At 42.5% G+C, this 22,403-nt stretch overlaps 1 protein-coding gene across 1 annotated transcript in view; it reads left to right on the top strand.

Annotated features, from left to right (window-relative positions):
- The window catches only part of LOC307155291 (N-acyl-aromatic-L-amino acid amidohydrolase (carboxylate-forming) B-like), a gene marked incomplete at its 5' end in the record, with an annotated part of 36,736 nt that overhangs the window by 355 nt on the left and 13,978 nt on the right, over positions 1–22,403 (top strand). The window contains 3 exons of the mRNA XM_079865851.1: positions 485–705; positions 19,180–19,375; positions 19,464–19,557. Coding sequence (XP_079721977.1) covers positions 485–705; positions 19,180–19,375; positions 19,464–19,557 — 511 coding nt within the window. The remainder of the gene's footprint in view (positions 1–484; positions 706–19,179; positions 19,376–19,463; positions 19,558–22,403) is intronic.

Raw genomic sequence — 22,403 nt, 5'->3', positions numbered from 1 at the left:
TAAAAAAAATAGAAATGCTTTGGCAATACATTGTAACAATTGTCATGCCAATAAGCACATTTTGAATTGAATTGAATTGAGAAAGAGAGAGAGAGAGAGAGAGAGAGAGAGAGAGGGAGAGAGAGAGGGAGGAAGAAAGAGAGGGAGAGGGAGAGAGAGAGAGAGAGAGAGAGAGGGAGAGAGAGAGAGTTGCTGAGTCAGATGAACTCAGTGAAGCTGCGGTGGGACTGACAGAAGCTCTAGCCATCATGAGTGTGTTTCATTGTGTTTCTCTCGGAGCAAAGCTGCAGTGCAGGGTCACAGTTCTGAGGTCAATCATCAGCCAGAGGAGTCGCTCGGATGGACACACACAACGCAAGTAACATCGTTACATTAATGCTGCTTTATATGGATAACGCTCATTTCAGGAAGTGTATAAATCTAGATTTCTGTTGTAAGTTAATAGAACATTTGTAAATGAATTGATAACTGGTTGTATTATCAGGTGGTCGCTCTGCCGGCGGTGTCGCGTGTGGCGGTGTGCGGCGGTACCCATGGCAACGAGCTGTCAGGTGTCTACCTGGTGAGAGAGAGGCTGAAGAGGAGGGAGGACGGGACAGAGCCGGTTTCCGTGGTAACGCTGATGTCGAACCCGCGCGCCGTGCAGCTGTGTGTGCGTTACGTGGAGACGGACCTGAACCGATGTTTCACGCGGGCTGCGCTCAGGTGAGACCAGAGACAATACCTACAGCACTACTGTAAACAGAGCTGAAAACATGATCACACATAAATATGAAGTCAAATATTTGGGACAATAAACAACAACTTTGACAAACAAAACCTGTTCCAGGGCTCAATGCTAAGGATTTTTTCTATTGAACCCACCACAAGTAATAAATAAAATAGGCCTAGTTATTATGTTCGTTGTTTTTGACCCATAATCTTAATAAAAAGGCAGTGACAGCAAAAATTCTAGCCTAACTCATATAAATTTCAAATATTGTTAAAGACAAGTAAAGTGTCAGTATTAAAATAAGAACAAATAATCAAATTACGAACAATAGGACAAATACAATCGAAAAAACATACAAATAGAATAAACAATGTTTTTCAGGTAAAGCCTGGCTCACACTACAGGAGTTTTAAAATCTTAACCGATTTTGAAATCTGGTTGCAGCACACACTTAAGGAGAATCTTTGCAGATTTTCTTCCCTCAAATCTTAAACATGCTCAAACTACAAGATTTGAAAATCACGGCGCACCACACACTACAAAATGTTATTAAGATTATCGTGCCAGAGGAAGCGCCTCACGTGATCTCACGCAGCAGATCTGAAGCGGAAAAGCATGTAAACACAATATCTGTCCTTCATACAGTGCCGTCGCCAGACCTCAGTCTTATGAAATGCATGGGAGGGCACAATTATTAGCCTACAGTACGTATATTTAATAATCGTATACTCTATTCGCGCAGCACGTAATCATCACGTTAAGCATAACCAACAGCAATATGACCTATAGCCTATAGCCTACACCACATTACATAGAAGCAATGTTATGAATATCCATAAAACACTTGACTATACAACATATTAGATGTAACACCAGAAGCATCTCTCAAACATTGCATTTTAAAGCAGTCAACATGGGATATGCATTGCCATGAGACACACACACACACACACACACATACATGCACATACCCACGCACAGAGACTTTGAACCTACCAGTACTTTGAGTTAGAGCTTAGATTGGGCCCAAAAAATCAAGCCCGACCCTACCCGAGCCCGTGCACGTTGTGTCCGAGCCCAGCCCGGCCCGACACATTAACTGTAATTATGAGCCCGATTTAAACCCGACCATTTTTAATACGTGGGCCGTTATAACCAGGGGCGGCGCCAGAGAATTTTTTAACACGGGTGCTAGATATATTATATCCTACATAAATACTATTACAAAAATTGGCCACTTAATATTTAATATTCAATTATTTTAATTGTCACAATTAAAGTATTAATTTTATTAAATTGACCAAGCACAACATTCAGCATTCAATCAAATATTCTTAAAGATATATTATTAATAGGCTAATAATGTTATTTCAACATAATATCTCGTTATTTCGACATAATATGTGTGCGTGCAACAAGAAGCAAGATGTTGTCACATGCCTGTCCTGTCTTGTGCTACACATGGGTGTTTTGTTATGTTGGGCCATGTGCTCGTGTCATTGTCTGATCCCTCCCCCTTGTTATCTGATTATTGTTTGAGTTCATCCACCTGGGGCCCGTTCTTCGTACGTCGCTAACTCACTTAGCTGGATTTGATTGTTGGCGATTTGGCATTATCTTGGATTGTTTGGTTCTTCAACGCTCATCCTGGACTTGCTGTCATAGCAACATGTGCGCAAACTTAAACCTACTCGGGAGCAGCTTATTTCATGTTAACAGGATTAGATCGCAGCTTTATAAGCGGAGCTGATACGGGAAGTCCAGCGCAGCGCGATAGTGCACTTTCTGAGATATATATTTTTCTCGTGATTCGTGAGATTGTCGTTTTTTGTCGCTTTTAGGTTTAAAAAACAGTTTTAGTTGTTTTTTTTGTGGCATTTCCAAGCCACTTAAGACCCAATGTTGTAAAGAATTTTTTTTTTTTTTAGGCTATCATAATTTTTTATGAAGATCATACAATCATGACCATGCCGATAACAGATATGTCACTCAGGCTTCACTAACGTGATTGGTACCATAGACTGGCTATAGACTGCCATCAAGGCCTCAATGAAGGGGATTATGTGAACAGAAAGGGGGTTCACAATGTAAATGTGCTGCCCAGTTACTATTGTGATTCTTAATATTCCAGATTAGTAATATTATGTCAAATAAAAAAAGGCAGTTGACTAAAATCTTCCATATCACAAATGTGAAAGCAAAATGGCCAAGATCTGTGCATGACTTAAGAATTTTCAGAGATTCACATTTATGCACATTATTTGAAAGTGGTAAGAAAAGTTCCACAATTAAATATCAAGCTCGCTGTATTACATACACTTATGCTGATCCTAACAGAACTGCATTTCTTCATAGGTGATTATGACATGTTCCTGCAGACAGGTGTTTTATGACCCCATTCCCTGACCCAAACCAGTTACAGTGCAGCTCTAGCCAGGACAAGGGCACACAATGAAATGAACTTTGGCTAACTAAAGGGAAGATTTCAGTGTCTGAGAAGTCTGAGGGTTGCACACCTGACAGGGCCTGTGACATTGTTGCATGTGCCATATCACACAACACTGCCAAAAAAAACACTTTTCATTAAATGTTTAATAAAAGATAAATATGCTTAGTTCCTTGAGTTTCATTTAAATTGTTCTTTGTAAAGAAAAGCCAGTGGTCAGGTGCCTGCAACAAGAGATATTAGACACATGCCTCATGCAACAAATAAAAAGGAAAAGTTGGCTATCCACTGCCCACCTGTAGGCCTATGTCTCCTCTGTCTGTGCAGACTCTTCTGTAGGCCTTTCTGTAGATGTGGAATCCTACAACTTATATTGCAGCCATAAAGCAGACAAGTATAAATGAAGTAAAGTTATTTATGCACTTGCAGGTAGGCTAGTTCCTCCATATGACAGTTATCTGAGAGGGTTTATTCACTGGCCAGTGCAATGGAAACAAATGGACATTACAAAGTCTTATACTTTCTTTCCTTTGGAAAGTTAGAAAATGTCCACTTACTGCACACATTTCAGCCACCACTTTCTTGGGAACAGATACAAGTGTGTATTATGTAAAAAGTGAACAAAAGAGGAAAACACAATGTCATTACAATGAACTACACTCGGGAAAAATGTGATCAATAACTCATGGCAAAATATATTTACATTAACATAAGTTTATCAGTTTTCACTTTCACAAGTCAAAGCAATTCATCATTACTCAAGATTTAACAGTTGAAATGACTATACAGCCTTAATTTAATGCTGCAAAAATTATTTTACAGTGTAGGCTACTAAGATCTTTTCTATTTTTTTCTCAGCCTTTTTCTTGGTTCCTTTTATAAATAGAACACCATTTATTTAACAGTGCCTTTTATAAAAGAGACTATAATATAACTAAAAATTACCATAATGTAGAATATTTTTGTACTTCACTTTTATTTGTTCCCATGTTCTAGTGTGGTGACTCTGACATTACAATGAACAAAGTAATTATGCAATTATTAAAATACAAAAATATAGGCTATTAAGTGATAAAAACATCTAACATGGCCACTTCTAACGGATTTAAATTGTCTGCTATACTTTTTGCCCTCTCTCCTCCTGCCTTATGCAGACTTTGAGGTGTTCCCTGGCGTTTTGATTAAACATTAAAATTCCGAATAAACTTCGACTATTAGTTCTTGCTCTGCTGAGGAGAAAAACTGAGCGCGCTCTTTGGCCACGCTGAGCAGCCAATAGCAGCGTTGCTGATCAATGTTTCTACTATCGATACATATCCCATTTTAACCAGCGCATGACCGCGCAATTATCTCAGATAACACAATCCAGCGATACTAATCATATCCGGCAAGTGTGTTCGAAGAACCGAGTTAGCCAGATCATGATTCGCACGATGATATCATCTTGGATGTGTCATTTCATCTCGGATGTAATAAGCAACGTACGAAGAACGGGCCCCAGTTCCCTCCTGATTAGTTTCCCCTTATAAGTCCCCTCTTGTTTGCAGTCTGTGTCGGTACGTTGTCTAATGTTTCCTGTTCCCCGTGATCTTCCAGAAAGTTCTTGTTCTGTTCTGTTCTGTTTTGGTTTGGTATTTATTAGCTATGTTTTCCCCCTCGTGGGTTTTGTTTTGTGTTTAATGTTTCTTTTATAAATAAACTTCATTTCTCTGCACTTGAGTCCTCGCACCTTTTTGCATTTATCCCACCATGACAGATGTGCATTTGTAAATCCGGTGACGCGTGCATTGATTTTTATTAATAAACTAGTGTTTTCTGACATTGTCGGCTGCAAAGATAAAGTTCACGATCGCCATCTCCGTAGTGAACGCACCTATAGAGAGAAATGCACATCATGGATTACATAATCAGAGTAGCCTATTTCTTTTTGTTTTGAATTGTTTCATTTAAAGACATTTCAAGCTTTCTTTAGATGTATTTCTCATGTCTGTGAGGCATACGGCGAGTTAGGGTTAATTTATGATGAGATGCACTCCAGTTCACGAGCGATGCAAGTGACTGCACCGGCGCCTCCAAGTCATGATTATAGTGTCTGCTATATTTGCTTCTTATTTATTAACCTGTTAAGCTGCAACGCCACTTTTGAAAAATCCCCAGAAATGACATACCCAAACTGAAACAGATACAGTTCATGAACCCTTTGTACTAAAAGCACAAGTATGATCTCGTTTGAAAGCTGACACCTGGCAGTTTATTGTAAATGTAGAATTAATTATTGTCGTAATGACAAAAATTGTTATAAATAGCTTCAAAGTTTTGTAAAGTTATTAGAAATTATTTTTTATGAAACATCCTCATGAAAATAAAATTGAAGTTGGCACTGGAGCAATCTAGAAATGCACTACAGCTAAAGCCACATGTCTAAACATTTTATGTTTAAAATCTGAAGATAATAAGCCCAAAACTCTGTATTTAGTTAAATGTTTTTCAAGACCATGTCATGTGACTAACAGTTAGGGCTAGCTAGCATGTTAGCTTAGCACACCATCAATACACGACAATATATGAGATTAAAACCATGTTTATGCTCAAAACGTACTTTATAACTCAAGCCGAATGTTTTAAATAATCTTCTGTGATCTAATTTAGCTTCAGATTAAAAAATCAGACAGAAAATATATTATTTGATAGTATTATGCACAATGATGAAGTCTATATAGATTAGCATTACATTATAAATATAATATATTATTATGAAAATACCTGGCATGGCTTGAAGAACACAGGCAAATCAGATATCATTGCAATCATGTTTATTGTCTTCAAAACATCTGTATCTGCATTTTACAGCGCGAACTCTGTAGCTTTGTGTGTGTTCGAGGCTTCCTGGAATGTCACATGATCATGGCTCTTCTTCATGTTTCATATATGGACTATATTACTGTGCATATAGCGCCCTCAGGCTATTGGTATGAATTGAAAACACTGTGAATTAGAATACCAAACGCTCATAAAGATTACATTGACGCATTTGGGTATAAATTCAATAAATATTATTCCTGTCTATAGAAATATGATGTAAATCTAAAAGAATCTATCAATATTTCTCCAAATCTGCACATTTTTGAGCTAAAGCCCTGAGGGACGTTGTTTTGTGTATCGCTGTCATGACGACAGCACGGGAGTTTTTTATGAATGAAAGTGGCTGACACGCATAATTCATATTAAAGGTATCGACTCATTTTTTCATTTCATAACTCCTGACACAAATTAAGACATAACTGTCACTATGAGTTTCTCAGAATACAATAGTGGTCAAATACTGAAACTTGAGTCTTATATCTTTTTAATGATGTATAGTTTGTCAAGGTATAACATTAAATCTGATAGTAATTTTGAATTAAATAAATAAAAAACGCTTCAGTGCGCCGACGCACTGGTGAAGCTTAACAGGTTAAATCCATGCAATAGCGGAGGGGCTCAACATCAGCGACGCAGAGCTCAAGGACACTTTTAACACCAGCCTTAATATGCCTGGGAGATGGGAATGCTGGGGATATTGTCATTCTGGCAGTTTGTGGGGTATGTTTACCATCGCGGATGGGAGGGTGGTCTTCCGCCTCTTGGCCCACCTCCCATTTACCTCACAAACTCCCAAGTCCCCAGTCCTCCGATGACCCCTTCGGGGAGAGGGAGGAGGAAGAGATGCTCCGGCCCATCTGCCACCTATTCTGAGGTGGAGGAAGGAGCTACAGAGACCCCAGAGGCGGTCATTCCCACACCGCCTCGCACTCGCCAGTACAGGTGGAGGGCTCCTGTGGCTTCCCTTAGCTCTGTGGTCCCAAGCCCGGTGGTCCCAGAGGACCTGACCCCGGTGGTCCCGAGACGGAGGAGGAGAAGGAAGACCTCCTCCGTGACTGTTCCGGTGGACGTTGTTCTGGTGGTCCCGAGTCCAGTGGTCCCAGTTCCGGTGGTCCCAGTTCTGGTGGTCCCGAGTCCGGTGGTCCCAGTTCTGGTGGTCCCGAGTCCGGTGGTCCCGAGTCCAGTGGTCCCAGTTCCGGTGGTCCCAGTTCCGGTGGTCCCGAGTCCGGTGGTCCCGAGTCTGGTGGTCCCAGTTCCGGTGGTCCCAGTTCCGGTGGTCCCAGTCTGGTGGTCCGGAGACGGAGAAGGAGGAAAAGGGCCTCTTCAGCTGATTGTCCGGTGGCTCCTAACACGGAGATCATCCGGAGGTGACTGCCATCACTGATGCACCGCCCAGGCGTCCTGCTCTGCCCGCGCCGCCCAGGCGCCCTGCTCTGCCTGCTCCGCCCAGGGGTCCTGCTCTGCCCACGGCGCCCAGGCGTCCTGCTCTGCCGGCCCCACCCGAGCTGCTCGCCCTGCGGCGCCACCCCAGCGACCCATCACGTCTGCCGATCCAGAGACTGTTCACGTCACGTCTGCCGATCCAGTGTCTGCGGACGAGATGGATGCCACAGAGACTGTTCATGTCACGTCTGCCGAGCCTGTGTCTTCGGACAAGAGGGCCGTCGCCGAGCCTGTGTCTTCGGACAAGAGGGCCGCCGCCGAGCCTGTGTCTGAGCCGGTGTCTGTTCCTGAGCCGGTGTCTGTTCCTGAGCCGGTTCCTGTTCCTGAGCCGGTGCCTGTTCCTGTTCCTGAGCCATGGCCGCCCGAGGGGTCGTCTCCGCCGTGGCCGCCCGATGAACAGTCCGCTCCGCCCTGGCCGCCCGAGGGAAAGTCTCCACCCTGGCCGCCAGATAGACTGTCTGCTCCGCCCTGGCTGCCCGAGGGAAAGTCTCCGCCCTGGCCGCCGGAGGGAGAGTCTCCGCCCTGGCCACCCGAGGGAAAGTCTCCGCCCTGGCCGTTAGAAGGACTGACATTCCCGTCCTGGTCTGTCCCTCCCGTCCCGCCCTGGTCTGTCCCTCCCGTCCTACCCTGGTCTGTCCCTCCCGTCCCGCCCTGGTCTTATGGAGCGTCTGGTAGCCGCTCCGTAGGGAGGGGGTAATGTCACATGCCTGTCCTGTCTTGTGCTACACATGGGTGTTTTGTTATGTTGGGCCATGTGCTCGTGTTATTGTCTGATCCCTCCCCCTTGTTATCTGATTATTGTTTGAGTTCATCCACCTGTTCCCTCCTGATTAGTTTCCCCTTATAAGTCCCCTCTTGTTTGCAGTCTGTGTCGGTACGTTGTCTAATGTTTCCTGTTCCCCGTGATCTTCCAGAAAGTTCTTGTTCTGTTCTGTTCTGTTTTGGTTTGGTATTTATTAGCTATGTTTTCCCCCTCGTGGGTTTTGTTTTGTGTTTAGTGTTTCTTTTATAAATAAACTTCATTTCTCTGCACTTGAGTCCTCGCACCTTTTTGCATTTATCCCACCATGACAGATGTGCATTTGTAAATCCGGTGACGCGTGCATTGATTTTTATTAATAAACTAGTGTTTTCTGACAATGTCGGCTGCAAAGATAAAGTTCACGATCGCCATCTCCGTAGTGAACGCACCTATAGAGAGAAATGCACATCATGGATTACATAATCAGTGTAGCCTATTTCTTTTCGTTTTGAATTGTTTCATTTAAAGACATTTCAAGCTTTCTTTAGATGTATTTCTCATGTCTGTGAGGCATACGGCGAGTTAGGGTTAATTTATGATGAGATGCGCTCCAGTTCACGAGCGATGCAAGTGACTGCGCCGGCGCCTCCAAGTCATGATTATAGTGTCTGCTATATTTGCTTCTTATTTATTAAATCCATGCAATTGGTTGATAAAAACATTATATAAATTAAGAAACAATTTATACAAAACGAAATTCACTTTAAAGAAAGGCTTTCTACAAAACAAAACTTAATGAAGTGGTCAAAATCATGTCTGACCCACTCCATGTCTCTCGATATATTGCGCATCCTATTTTACTCGTGCTGTTCACTTTTCATAATCAACATAGATGGAAAAAATTAACATTATAATATTTTAACAAATATGAAACTAAATACGCTTATTTAATGGCTACAACACATAGGCCTACAGACTCTCTATTTGTACAAATTGCTGCTCATTCAATTAATTCTGAATTTTGCACACACAAGTTGAAAGGCATTTGTTTGTGCATAGTAAAACATTTATCAACATTTATCAAGTTCACAGATAATTGTGCGTGCAATTATTAATTATTATCTTAATGAATAATGCAACACCGACGAAGCATGCAAACTGCGTTGTTTGTTTCTTCAGAATGGAATGGATCGCAAATGGATCCTTTATATTTTTAATGTTTTAATGATAAAGAATGCAACATGAATGGTGTCAGAGCTGGTCAATACAATGAATCAATGCCATTGAGCATAAAGTGACGCATCAGCTTCAGTGTTGCCCATGCGCCGCATTGCTGCTCAGCTGAGTCTTGTAAAGTGGAGCTCAAAGTTTAAATGAAATATTAAAATAATTACAGCTTGTTTCATTACATCTATCTGTGAATGCATCCATATTTTTACATTTCTATTCAATGAACAGTTTAATGACTGAGTGACAGCCTGTCTAGAATGCGCAGAGACTTTCAATGCCAATACTGGTGAAATATCAGCAGAAAGCCTCTTATAAAGTGAGATTCAAGGAATGAACTGTTATATAACAATGGCCTAACAAGCTCATTGTCAGGTTTATGTTGTGTTTATTATCTTATGTGGACCCGACCCTTATTTTGACATTGTATCTTCATTTTAATTCACTTCGTTTTAATGCGCTTTTTAGTTTCTGTATCATTACTGAACATGTAGGCTACTCGTCTTTGTGCCTGCTGACCACAGCGTAACATTTATTTAGCAATAAATAAATGGAGATAAAAACGCATATCGCGCTGTTGAGTCACTCAAAATTACCTCAAGGGAAATTCTTTCACCACGACAGCCCTAATTGTTTCTTGGCTATTTTGACAGCACTGACGTAATCACAGTCTTGCTCATCCTGATTTAAAATCTTAAAGGGATAGTTCACTTTGAAATTAAATTTTGGTATGTTTTAGCTTACCTCAAGGGCATCCAAGATGTAGGTGTCTTTTTTTCCGCAGTAGTTTCAATTTTGATATTTTTAGGTCAAACCGTTCTTGTCTGTCAGTCAAATAATGCAGGTCTATGGTCACCACCTCAAAGAGCATGCACAGAGTCCAAATTAAAACAATTCCCCATCGTCCAAATTAAACAATTCCCCACCGTAAGTACACATTGATGGCCTAAGACACGAAACGAGCGGTTTGTGTGAGAAAACAAACAGTATTTATATCGTTGTTACCTCTTGAACACAGCCGCGTCCAAATGATCTGAGGGCGCGGGCAGGTATAGATATATACACTAGATGTCGCCTTGGCTACTGAAGTTCATTGGAACGAAACCGTAGCCAAGGCGAAATCTAGAGTAAATGATTAATAAACTGTTTAAATACATATTATTATTCAGACATATAGTAATAGTTACTTAGTGTGTTAATAAATGCTTTATTAACATGTATTTCTAAAGCATTTAGTAGTGGTCAGTGAACTATTTTTGTGACCACTACTAAATGCTTTATAACTACCTGAATCTACTACATTTACTTACACTTTCTAAGTGACATTATTAATCAATGACAACACCTAGTTTGTAAATAATGGTAAATAATGTAACTGGTTTGTAAATAATGCTATACTTGTCACGACAACAAGAGAGAGAAGGCTGAAGTCAGAATCCAGAGTAGTGATGAAGAACACCAACGACGAAGACACAATGAACAGTCCAACGGGTAACAAAGATCACAGGAGACATCGGGACATGAACTAACACCGGGAACACCACAACGCTCTGACAACAGAGAACACCAGTCACAGAGAATATATTCATGAGTAAATGACTCAGTGGTGATCAGTGGTGATCAGAGGACACACCCACGCTAATGATACACACAACACAACGATCACACAAAACAAGGAAAAACCAGTGAATTCATGAACCGTGACAGTACCCCCCCTCCTAGGAACGCCGCCTGGCGTTCCCAGACACCCTTACCTGTCGATTGTAATCATCGATAAGGGAGTGATCCAGGATGTCCCTAGCAGGTACCCAACTTCTCTCCTCCGGACCGTAACCTTCCCAGTCCACCAGATACTGGATCCGCCTCCCCTCCGCCTTGAGTCCAGAATACGGTTGACCGAATATGTGGGTTCCCCATCTACGAGTCGTGGCGGGGGGGGGAACCGGTGCCGGTGGGTTAATGCGAGAGTCTCCTGGGTGCTCCTCACCAGTGCGTCGGCGCACTGAAGCGTTTTTTATTTATTTAATTCAAAATTACTATCAGATTTAATGTTATACCTTGACAAACTATACATCATTAAAAAGATATAAGACTCAAGTTTCAGTATTTGACCACTATTGTATTCTGAGAAATGTGCGGTGACACCTCTGGACATAGGCGTGGGCGAAGTGGACCGCGACTTCGGATTCCAGGCTAGGAAAAACTGGTGGCTGATAACCTAAGCTACACTCAAATGGAGATAGGCCCGTGGATGACACTGGTAACGAGTTATGAGCGTACTCAACCATTGAGAGCTGCTGACTCCAGGAGGAAGGATTCTTGGATACCAAACATCGCAACACTCTTTCCAGAACCTGGTTGGCTCTCTCGGTTTGACCATTGCTCTGGGGATGAAACCCAGACGACAGACTGACAGTCGCTCCCAGTAATCTACAAAATTCTCGCCAAAATTTGGACACAAACTGGGGCCCCCTGTTGGAAACCACGACTATCGAGAGGCCATGTAAGCGAAAAACGTGGTCTACCACAGTCACCGCTGTCTCCTTGGCAGAGGGTAATTTAGGCAAGGGAATAAAATGAGCCGCCTTCGAGAACCGGTACACTACGGTCAAAACAACCATCTTGCTCTGGGAGGGTGGGAGGGCGGTGATAAAATCTAGCGCGATGTGGGACCAGGGTCTCGAAGGGACAGACAGCGGTTGGAGTAACCCATCTGGGGGTTGATTGGAAGTCTTACCAGTGGCACAAACCGAGCAAGCCAAGACAAAACTGCAAATGTCACGAGCCATAAGTGGCCACCAGAATCGTTGCCTGACCAAAAAACTGGTGCGATTAACTCCTGGATGACAAGCCACATTAGAACAATGCCCCCACTGAATAACGTCAGACTCGTAATCCCTCCGGTACAAATAAACGGTTCGGTGGGCCACCGGGCGGAGGCATTTCCTCTTCTAAGGCCGTCTTGACCTTCGACTCAATCTCCCATGTGAGTGTGGAGACAAATAGGGTCTCGCGTAAAATGCACTCGGGAGTGGACGGGCGTTCGGAATGGTCAAAAATACGCGATAAAGAATCGGGTTTGATGTTTTTGGAACCCAGGCGGTACTAGAGAGAAAAATCAAAACGACAGAAAAAAAGGGCCCACCGAGCCTGCCTGGAGTTGAGTCTTTTGGCAGTTCTGATATATTCCAGGTTCTTATGATCGGTCCAGACGATAAAACGTACCCCCGACCCTTCTAACCAATGGCGCCATTCTTCCAACGCTAATTTGACTGCTAACAACTCTCTGTTACCAATGTCATAGTTACGTTCGGCAGGAGATAAACGATGAGACAAAAACATGCACGGATGCATCTTGTCGTCTGTGGAAGAACGTTGGGAGAGAACTGCACCTACCCCCACCTCTGACGCGTCGATCTCCACCACAAACTGACGTGAGGGATCAGGGGCTATCAGAATGGGAGCCGAAACGAAGCGACACTTTAGTTTGGTGAATACAGCCTCCGCTGTATCGGACCACCTGAACATAGTTCTGGGGGAGGTCAAGGCAGTCAGAGGAGCAGCTAGTTGGCTGAAATTGCGAACGAACCGCCGATAGAAATAGGCGAACCCCAGAAACCTCTGTAGGGCCTTAAGGGAATCTGGACTTGGCCAATCTACTACAGCCTTAACCTTGTCAGGGTCCATACGTACTCCCTCAGATGAGATGATGTATCCTAGAAAAGAAACAGATTGTGCATGAAAATCGCATTTCTCCACCTTGACAAAAAGCCCATTCTCTAGCAACCTCTGAAGCACTCGTCGAACGTGGTGCACGGGATTCCTGGAGAGAAGATGAGAAAATCAATATGTCGTCCAGGTAGACATATATGAATTGATCAACCATATCTCACAGCACGTCATTGACGAGTGCCTGGAAGACCGCTGGGGAGTTGGACAGAACGAAAGGCATGACCAAATATTCAAAATGCCCCCTGGGGGTGTTAAAAGCGGTCTTCCATTCATCCCCCTTCCTAATGCGAACCAAATGATAGGCATTCCATAAATCCAATTTCGTGAAGACTGATGCTCCCTGCAACCTCTCGAAAGCTGAAGACATCAGCGGCAAAGGATAAGGATTCTTTACCGTGATGTTGTTCAACCCTCAGTAATCAATACAAGGTCGCAGAGAACCATCCTTCTTACCCACAAAAAAGAACCCCGCCCCCGCAGGTGAAGAGGAAGGCCGGATGAACCCTGTTGCTAGAGAATCAGAAATATATTTCTCCATGGCCTCCCTCTCTGGGACAGAGAGCGAATATAGCTTGTCTTTTGGCGGAGACTTACCTGGCAGTAAATCTATAGCACAGTCGTAGGGACGGTGCGGAGGGAGAGAAGCAGCAAGGGACTTACTGAACAACTCCTTCAGGTCTAGGTACTCAACGGGCACATTAGACAAATCCACTGCCTCCTCCTGAAACACATAAACAGGTACAGACGAACAGGCAGACGCAAGACATTGGGTACTCCACGCGGAGATGGAGCTCTAGTGCCAGTCCACCTGGGGATTGTGTAAAGTGAGCCAGGGGTGACCAAGGACTATGGGTGCCAGGGGTGAGTCTATGAGAAGAAATGATAAAGTCTCTGTGTCAGGGCTCGAGACTAACGGCGTCCTATCGTCCTGGGGATGATAGAAAATGTGTTTAGGACGAACAGAAATATTCTCCAGGACGCTTACAGGACGAAAGACATTTTTGTATGTGTGTTCATTTATTACTAGCCTATTAGGGTAACTTACTTAGAAAATGGCAAAATTAACCGACCAAGCGCTGACTACAACGGAGCGCGTCTTTTCATGCTGTTACTATAGTTACTATCACCGGCTACTCACCAGGAGACTTGTTTCGCAGTAGGGATGTTGCGGTGACGGATTTTTTCCACCGGTTAATCGACGTGTAAAAAAACCGGTAATCCCGGTGTCACCGGGGTTGCGTGTCAGGGATTTCGGGTGGCCGAAAATGCGGACGTGCACACGTCTCAATTTTACTTTCACTTTAATTAGCGGCAATTCAGTAGCATTTGTTTGAATTAATCATGGGTTAATTTATTTTATTCTTAATAAAAATACACAAAACAATAAGACACTCGCTTGTATTACACACATCTTTATTGCAAAATGAATAATAACTTAACACACCATGTAAAAACTAAACAAAAGCACTTATGAAACACCTTTAAAGTGCATTTATTAAAACGAACCACTGCACACATCGTGCAAGTATCAAACAAGAAATTATATAAAAAAAATCACTATTCGTTAAATAAAGTGCCTGCCTTTTTCAGCAAAAAAAAAAAAAAAAAAAAAAACACCGCACAACCATCGAATATGAAACGAACAAACATCAAAAACTTCGTTAAATAAGGTAGCCTACCCGAATAATCACTGGACACTTAAGTGCAAAAAAAAAAAAAAAAAAAAAAAAAAAAAAACTAATAAAAAAATTAAACTCACGTTTGCATTTCTCTTTGAAACCAGATCTTCCGCCATCCTTTGCCAGTTAGCTCGCCTCACTCTCCTCAAATGATAAATGAAATCGGACACCTGCTGCTTAAAGGCCTGATCACATATCGCGTCTTTTGCGCGCGCAAGTTCGTTATTTCAAATGTAGGCACGCGGTATGCGCGCTCATAATGGAAGCTCGTTTTTTCCAAGCGCGTCCGCGCCGCATCGAGATAAAAACATCTCAACTTTTCAGAATGCCGCAAGCTCACCGCAGGTCGCGTGACAAGAACCAAGCTTAGCAACGACAGATGCCTCCGGAGCGCAACCACCCGAGCGCTTTGGAAAAAGGAGAACGCGGCGCGCCTAGCGTTTTCTATGCGTTTTTAGGCGCGATATGTGAACGTTCCGCTTACGCTAAATTACGAAGGCACGTAGTCACTAACTGAATTAAGTGCTTTATTACTATAGGCTAAAACTTCAACACGATGGTGACGGTGCCGGTGGTCAAGTGCTATGACCGGTAGGTGGGTTAAACACCGTGTATCACCGGTAACACCGACTATCGCAACAAGCCTGTTTCGCAGTACATCTATCACATGACTTATTTTCACAGACGATAACTAAATAAAAACTAGTTTTGAATGACATAAACTATGACGAAAATCTATTGACATTTTCGCCAACGAATAAAAACTAGACAAAAATGTTAGATAGTGACGATTTGGGAAGCGATCCAGTCAGAACTGATGTCCTTGTAGGCTATACTGTCCTGCTGATCTACCCAATGGCACACGGGTTGACATGCGCTGCATGTCTCATAAAACGTTAAAAATGTAAACGTTTGGGAGAATGAGTAGAGCAGACATATAGATCTGAATAAGAGTGATGCTCTTCAAGTAAGAGAGCTCTATTCGGTACGGTTTTCTGTGCGCACACACCCGACCCGAAGCGTGCAGCCATGCACATAGACACCTATACAGCGCGCGAGTACTGAATTGAGCTCTCTTTCGTTTCTGAATGGACAAATACACACAACATTATGTAGAAATGTCCGTTTTGGAGAGTATTCACGTAAACTATGTTGGTTATGTCTTAAACAGTTTTGAGTGTATCGGATGTGCATCAGTGCAATTGGATCCGCATGTCATTGGACATGATCCGATGTCTTAAAGTGACAGTGGGTAATAAACCTAATGCGGTCTGTGTCCTTAATATTGATCAAGCAACAAAATAAAAAGAGAAAAGCATTCACTGCTCGTTAATAGCTTTAATAAGGATTCATTATATTTAATTCATACAAATAAATATGTCTGCTGCTTGAAAGAATAAAGAATGATGATATTTTTGAGATATGTAGTCACATTTATTTGTTATTTGTTAAACGTTTTGAGCTGTATGTATTTTTCTCTTAATTTTCGTGTTAAAAAAAAAAATAAAAAAAAAAAGATTTTTCTGCATGAATACAAAAAAGCATTTAACTCCTGTTATTTTTATTAAATCTGTTTTTTACCTGTTTACAGATAACTACTTTGAATGGAGCTAAATAAATATAATAATATATATCATAAACATTTTAATTGTGTTTTTATTATGTAACTAACATCTAACAACTATAGATGATAATAACAAAGTACAGAAACAACATGTTTATTTTGGGATGGTTGACATTCACTTTAGGACGGTTCAAATTGTTTTTCAGGATGGTTCCAGGATGGAGGTGAAAAAAGTTAGTCTGGAGCCCTGCTCTGTGTGGTTGCCGGATGTGTTGAGTGTTGAGTGTTATGGGTTCAGTGGTGAGAGCAATGTTGGGGAGCTTTTGACCGTTGAGGGCGTTGACGGATATGCTGTGAGTGAGTGCAGTGACAGGGATGTGAAGTCTATGTGCGAGCTTACGGTCCATAAAATTGCCCTCTGCTCCTGTGTCCAATAAGGCGTGACAGTCGTGTGTGCCGGCTGCCCATCTCAGTCTTACCGGGAGGAGCGTGGACGATGGTGATGAGGTCTTCTCGGCGGAGATCCCACCCGATAGTAGCCTCAAGTTTACTATCGGGCTTGGTCTTTTACCGGACAGGCATTAAGGAAGTGGCCTGCTCCCCCACAATACAGACAAAGTCTCAAAGTCTGGGATCTCCGCCTCTCCGTCTCCTCCCGGGAAAGCCAAGCTCTACCCACCTGCATGGGCTCGTGATCGACGACTGGGCTGACCATGTCCCCGCCGCTGGTCCGTGGGTTCTCCGCTACTCCACTCGAACGCGACGTTCTATCCTCGAGAGACGTGCGTCCACTCTGAGGGCCAGATCGATAAGTCCGTTCAGGCTTGTGGGTAGATCCAGTGCGTAGATCTCACGTTGGACACGGTCAGCCAGCCCACGCAGGAACATGTCCCACTGTGCCTCCTCGTTCCATTGGCACTCGGCCGCCAGGGTGCGAAACTCAATTGAGTAGTCGGACACGGATCGATCACCTTGATGTAAATCGGCGAGAACTCTGGCCACCTCTCTTCCTGCCATGGACCGGTCGAAAACTCTTCTCATTTCTTCAGCGAGTGCCTGGAACGAGGCACAGCATGGGTCTTGATTCTCCCACACCGCCGTTCCCCATAACGTGTTTGCGATGCTCTCCTCCTGTGAGTCCATCCGATTGAGACTGCGAGCGATGAATTCATCAAGACTGATCGCAGATACACCTGCTGCCTCCATGACATGGTCAGAGCGTTCTGTCACGACAACAAGAGAGAGAAGGCAAATGCAGGTAAAATGGTAAGTTTATTGAGAATAAACAGAGTAGGTCAGGTCCACACAATGCGACACACTGGGCCGGGAGAGTGACGCAGGGACATCGATGAACAACCGGGCTGGTGGTGGTTGGTGAATGAAGCTGAAGTCAGAATCCAGAGTAGTGACGAAGAACACCAACGACGAAGACACGATGAACAGTGCAACAGGTAACAAAGATCACAGGAGACATCGGGACATGAACTAACACCAGGAACACCACAACGCTCTGACAACAGAGAACACCAGTCACAGTGAATATATACATGAGTAAATGACTCAGTGGTGATCAGAGGACACACCCACGCTAATGATACACACAACACAACGATCACACAAGACAAGGAAAAGCCAGTGAATTCATGAACCGTGACAATACTTCATTTAGAAATTATAAATTGATCATTAATAAAGTATGAAAATACAATTATTAAACACATTATAGATATGATTGTAAATCAAGAATAAAGCATTTATAGCTTCATTTATAAACTGCTTATTAATGTCTATTAATGCTTTATAAATGATGAATAAACTGTTTAGTAATGCTTAACTAATGATTAATAGCATGCAGTTATTATAAAGTGTTACCTGTTTTTTTTATATAATTTAGTTCGAATTCGTCCATTCAAGCGCGAGAAGACGTGAAAGAGCTAAATTCAGCATCCGCATGCTGTCTGAGATGCAGCTTTCTGAAATGCACACTAAACTTCTCACGCGACTGAATGGAGTTCTTTCACGTCTTCTTGTACTTACATTTACATTTAGTCATTTAGCAGAAGCTTTTGTTCAAAGCAACTTACAAATTAGGACTAAATTAAGCGAGTCATCGTGAAGAGGCAAAAAACAATGCAAGAAGTGCTCAAAATACGAAGTTCAGGCATTGTTTAGAGTAGCATAAGCCCGATAAGCGAGGATTTAAAGGAAAAGGAAAAAAATTATTCTTTTTTTTTCTTTCTTTTTACTTGAATATCAGAATTGGCAAAACACCTGATAAACTGTGGGGATGCAGCAATGTGAACTCTGGGCCATTGTCCCGGTCCTTATTGTTCAGCCCTGCTGTTCCAAATTCCAAACACAAGAACCAAAACAAAACCCACACAGGTGAAAGTTCATTAAAATATTGGTAAATTGGTGCATACTAACATGTAACATGATTAAGTTAAAATAAAACCGGAATCTTCTCTGTGACGAAGTCAAAGCAAGCACCATTATAAGTGAAAACAGCTAAAAAAAAATATAAAATCTAATGTTTATTGTAAAAAAAAAATGTACTGCACTAAATTTAAATAAAAATAAAAACATAATTTGTAACCATTTATCACTACTTAGTGTTTGAAGAGGAAAAATGTCTGTAGTGTATTTCTACTCTACAGTGTTTGACTGTTTCTGCTGCTGCATCACTGTAATCTTAATTTGACTCTCAGACTGTGTGTGTGTGTGTGTGTGTGTGTGTGTGTGTGTGTGTGTGTGTGTGTGTCCATCTGTCAGCGCACCCGTCTCCGAGGACTCACCGTACGAGATGATCCGCTCTCGGGAGCTCAACACTCTTCTGGGTCCTAAAGGAAGCGTTCAGGCTGTGGATCTGCTATGTGATCTGCACAACACCACTGCCAACACAGGGCTGTGTCTCATCACACACTCCGACTGTGACTGGATCTGCTTGCACATCTGCAAACACCTGCAGGCATAAACACACACACACGTGAAGTTGCCCTGCACTGCTCATATATCTCATTTGTGTCTAACTTCTGTGAGTATTTGTGTGTTTTCAGAAAGAAATGTCCTCCACTCCTGTTAGATACGTTCACTTTGATCTTCCTCTCGATGAGGCCTATTCTCTGGATTCAGTGGGGAAACACGGCTTTGGTGAGACTTAAAAACCTGCAGAGTTCATCATTCACTCATCCATTCTTTCTCCAAACTAAACATCTGTCTGGCGTCACACTAGAGGTGTTCACGGGTCCGCTTGGATCCGAGACCGGAGCGGGTTCGTCGGCGAGTGCCTCGGACCCGGGAAGACCCGAATTTTTTTAAACTATGTCTGGCATTTAACAAAATTTTATTATTTAAAAGAATTCTGACAAAGTGTTATCTAACTTTTTCTAAGTTCTCTCTGAATCTGCGAATTGGACTCTACGCACGGCGCCGTCAGCATGAATTAAAATAAACTTTAATCATCTTATGGTCAGATAAATGACATCACGGCAAAAGTTACAGGACGAAATGTGGTTACAGTGATGAGTGACTGACATTTCAGCACTTCAGCGCGTACCTGCGTATTCATGATAAGTGAACAAACGTTTGTAACCTCGCACACAGAAATCCATCTTATAGCAGTCAGATCCATCAGGAAAAGCCACTCGCTTCATTACACTGCGTGTTTGTGTGCAGAAACCCTTCGCTGGATATGAGGTAACAGAGTTGCAGACAACACTAGCAGATCCAAATCCACTGTTCCCAGTGAAAGCTGAACTCAGAAATAACCTGTAGGGGAGAGTGGGGTGATTTGTGCCAGGGGGAAGTAGTTCCACCCTTGTTTCTGGAAAACCGTAGAAGAAATTGGTCATATGACTACATCATTTTGAAAAGCAATCACTTTTACTCATCCTCCAAAGAAGAGAGACACATGGCATGAGAGTTAAGCATATTTTAGTGCAAAAAACTGTTTTTTCCCTTTCAAAGTAAAATTTCTATGATTAAGGTTTTTTGATTGTAGTGTCTGAAAAATTATAGACAAGTTTGAAAACATTTCACACATGTTTTAGTGCTTTAGTAGGCTACACAATGAGTCTATACAGTTAGCATGATGTTAGCTCTTAACTGCTGGATCATGCTTGTTTTTCAAACTTGTGGGTCTGGGGTGATTTGTGCCAAAGGGCATGGGTTAAGTTGTGCCAGATCCAGACCAACTAGACCTACATACTCACAGGGGATAATCTTGAGAAGTGAGGAGATGGGCATGCCTCATCATTGTTTGACTTAGGCCTGCCTGTTATTTGTTTAATTTAGCTAACACTGATTTCAATTTTGAGTTTGCACTATGTTATTAAAGAGAAGTTTTATTCAGTTTTTAAGTGGCCTATGTCACAATAGGATGTTTAGAAATTAGCCTAGTCACTTTATTCTTATATGTTACATAATTGACAGACAGCGCTATGTCAACAGGCATCTATTGCCAAAGCCTTTTTGCCTGAAATGAGTCACAAATATCATATATTGTGTTGCTATGGTGCTCTAAATGGTTGCTAGGGCGTAGCTTGATAGCTTCACAATGATCCTGAGAGACTGATTGGTGGTCTGAGTAAAATGAGCCCGCCCCCTTGTCTCTATGACACTGTGATCCAGAGTTATGTTCAACACAAAATCCCTATGCAATTGACCATAGTAGGAAAAACGCATGCTATGGTATTCCAGGGTGACAATATCTAAATAAACCTTAAATTAGTCATTTTGTATTGAATTTATCTTGCTTTCATATAGCATTATGGTTCATAACATTAAAATGTTCTGTTTTACTTCAGAAATCACTGGCACAATTTACCCCCAATGTATTCCCCCAAAGGCACAACTTCCCCCGCACCAGGGGCAAGTTGTGCCATGAGACCACTTTTTTTCCAAGAGCTATATTTCTGAAACAATTTATTTCAGATCCAAAGTTATTGTTCTCAGGGATGCACCACATCCTGAAATATATGTACATCCTTAAGTCGAAGGCATTACTGCCATGGCCTCACTTTAAAGTCACTTTGAGTAAAAACTGGCACAACTCACCCCACTCTCCCCTATCCATCGGGCAGGCAATAATATATAAAGTAATAATAAATAAGTAAATAAATAAATTAAGCTAATGTAGCAGCGGCCAATCAGTCAGCAGGACAACAGGATTTTTCCTGAATGACTTCAGGTCAATGGCGTTTACGTCTGGGTCGGGTTTTTCTTTAAAAAATTATAAATTATGCACTTTGGGTTCGGGTAAGAAGTAATTTGGGTCTAGAACAGATTTTTGGACCCGAGAAGATCTTTCTCACACATACTTACAGAAATGAGTGCAGGAACATACAGATTCTTTTATGTTTAAAAAACAGGTTAAGCAGCATTAACGCTGACGTCATTCAGACGAGCTGTTAAACACTGTTTCTGATTCTAAAAACATTCTGATTCTAACACTTCTGTACAGTTATGCAGCTAATTTATGGACGAGCTGTAATGCTTGACTGTGATGAGCTTCCTTATAGAGGATACACACACTGAGAGACAGAAACACTGAGAGGCAGAAACCGACAGAGCCGAGACAGAGCAAAACAGAGCCGAGACAGAGCAAAACAGAGCGAGACAGAGTGTGCAGGTGAGAGACAGAGTCTCTGTCTCGATCTGTCTCTCACCTGCTCATTCTGTCTCGCTCTGTCAGGTGAGCGTACATCTGAGAGATGAGAGACGAGAGATGAGAGGTGAGAGACAGAGCGTGCAGGTAAGAGACAGAGCGAGACAGAGTGAGACAGCGCATACAGGTGAGAGACAGACCGAGACAGAGCGTGCAGGTGAGAGACAGAGCGAGACAGAGTGAGACAGAGTGAGACAGCGCATACAGGTGAGAGACAGAATGAGACAGAGCGTGCAGGTGAGAGACAGGACGAGACAGAGCGAGACAGAACGAGACAGAGTGAGACAGAACGAGACAGAGTGAGACAGAGTGAGACAGAGCGAGACAGAGT

The sequence above is a fragment of the Squalius cephalus genome (assembly GCF_949319135.1).
Source record: "Squalius cephalus genome assembly, chromosome: 3".
Lineage (NCBI taxonomy): Eukaryota > Metazoa > Chordata > Actinopteri > Cypriniformes > Leuciscidae > Squalius > Squalius cephalus.
The sequence above is the reverse complement of the archived record's forward strand: the minus strand, read 5'-3'. Positions and strand labels throughout refer to the sequence as shown.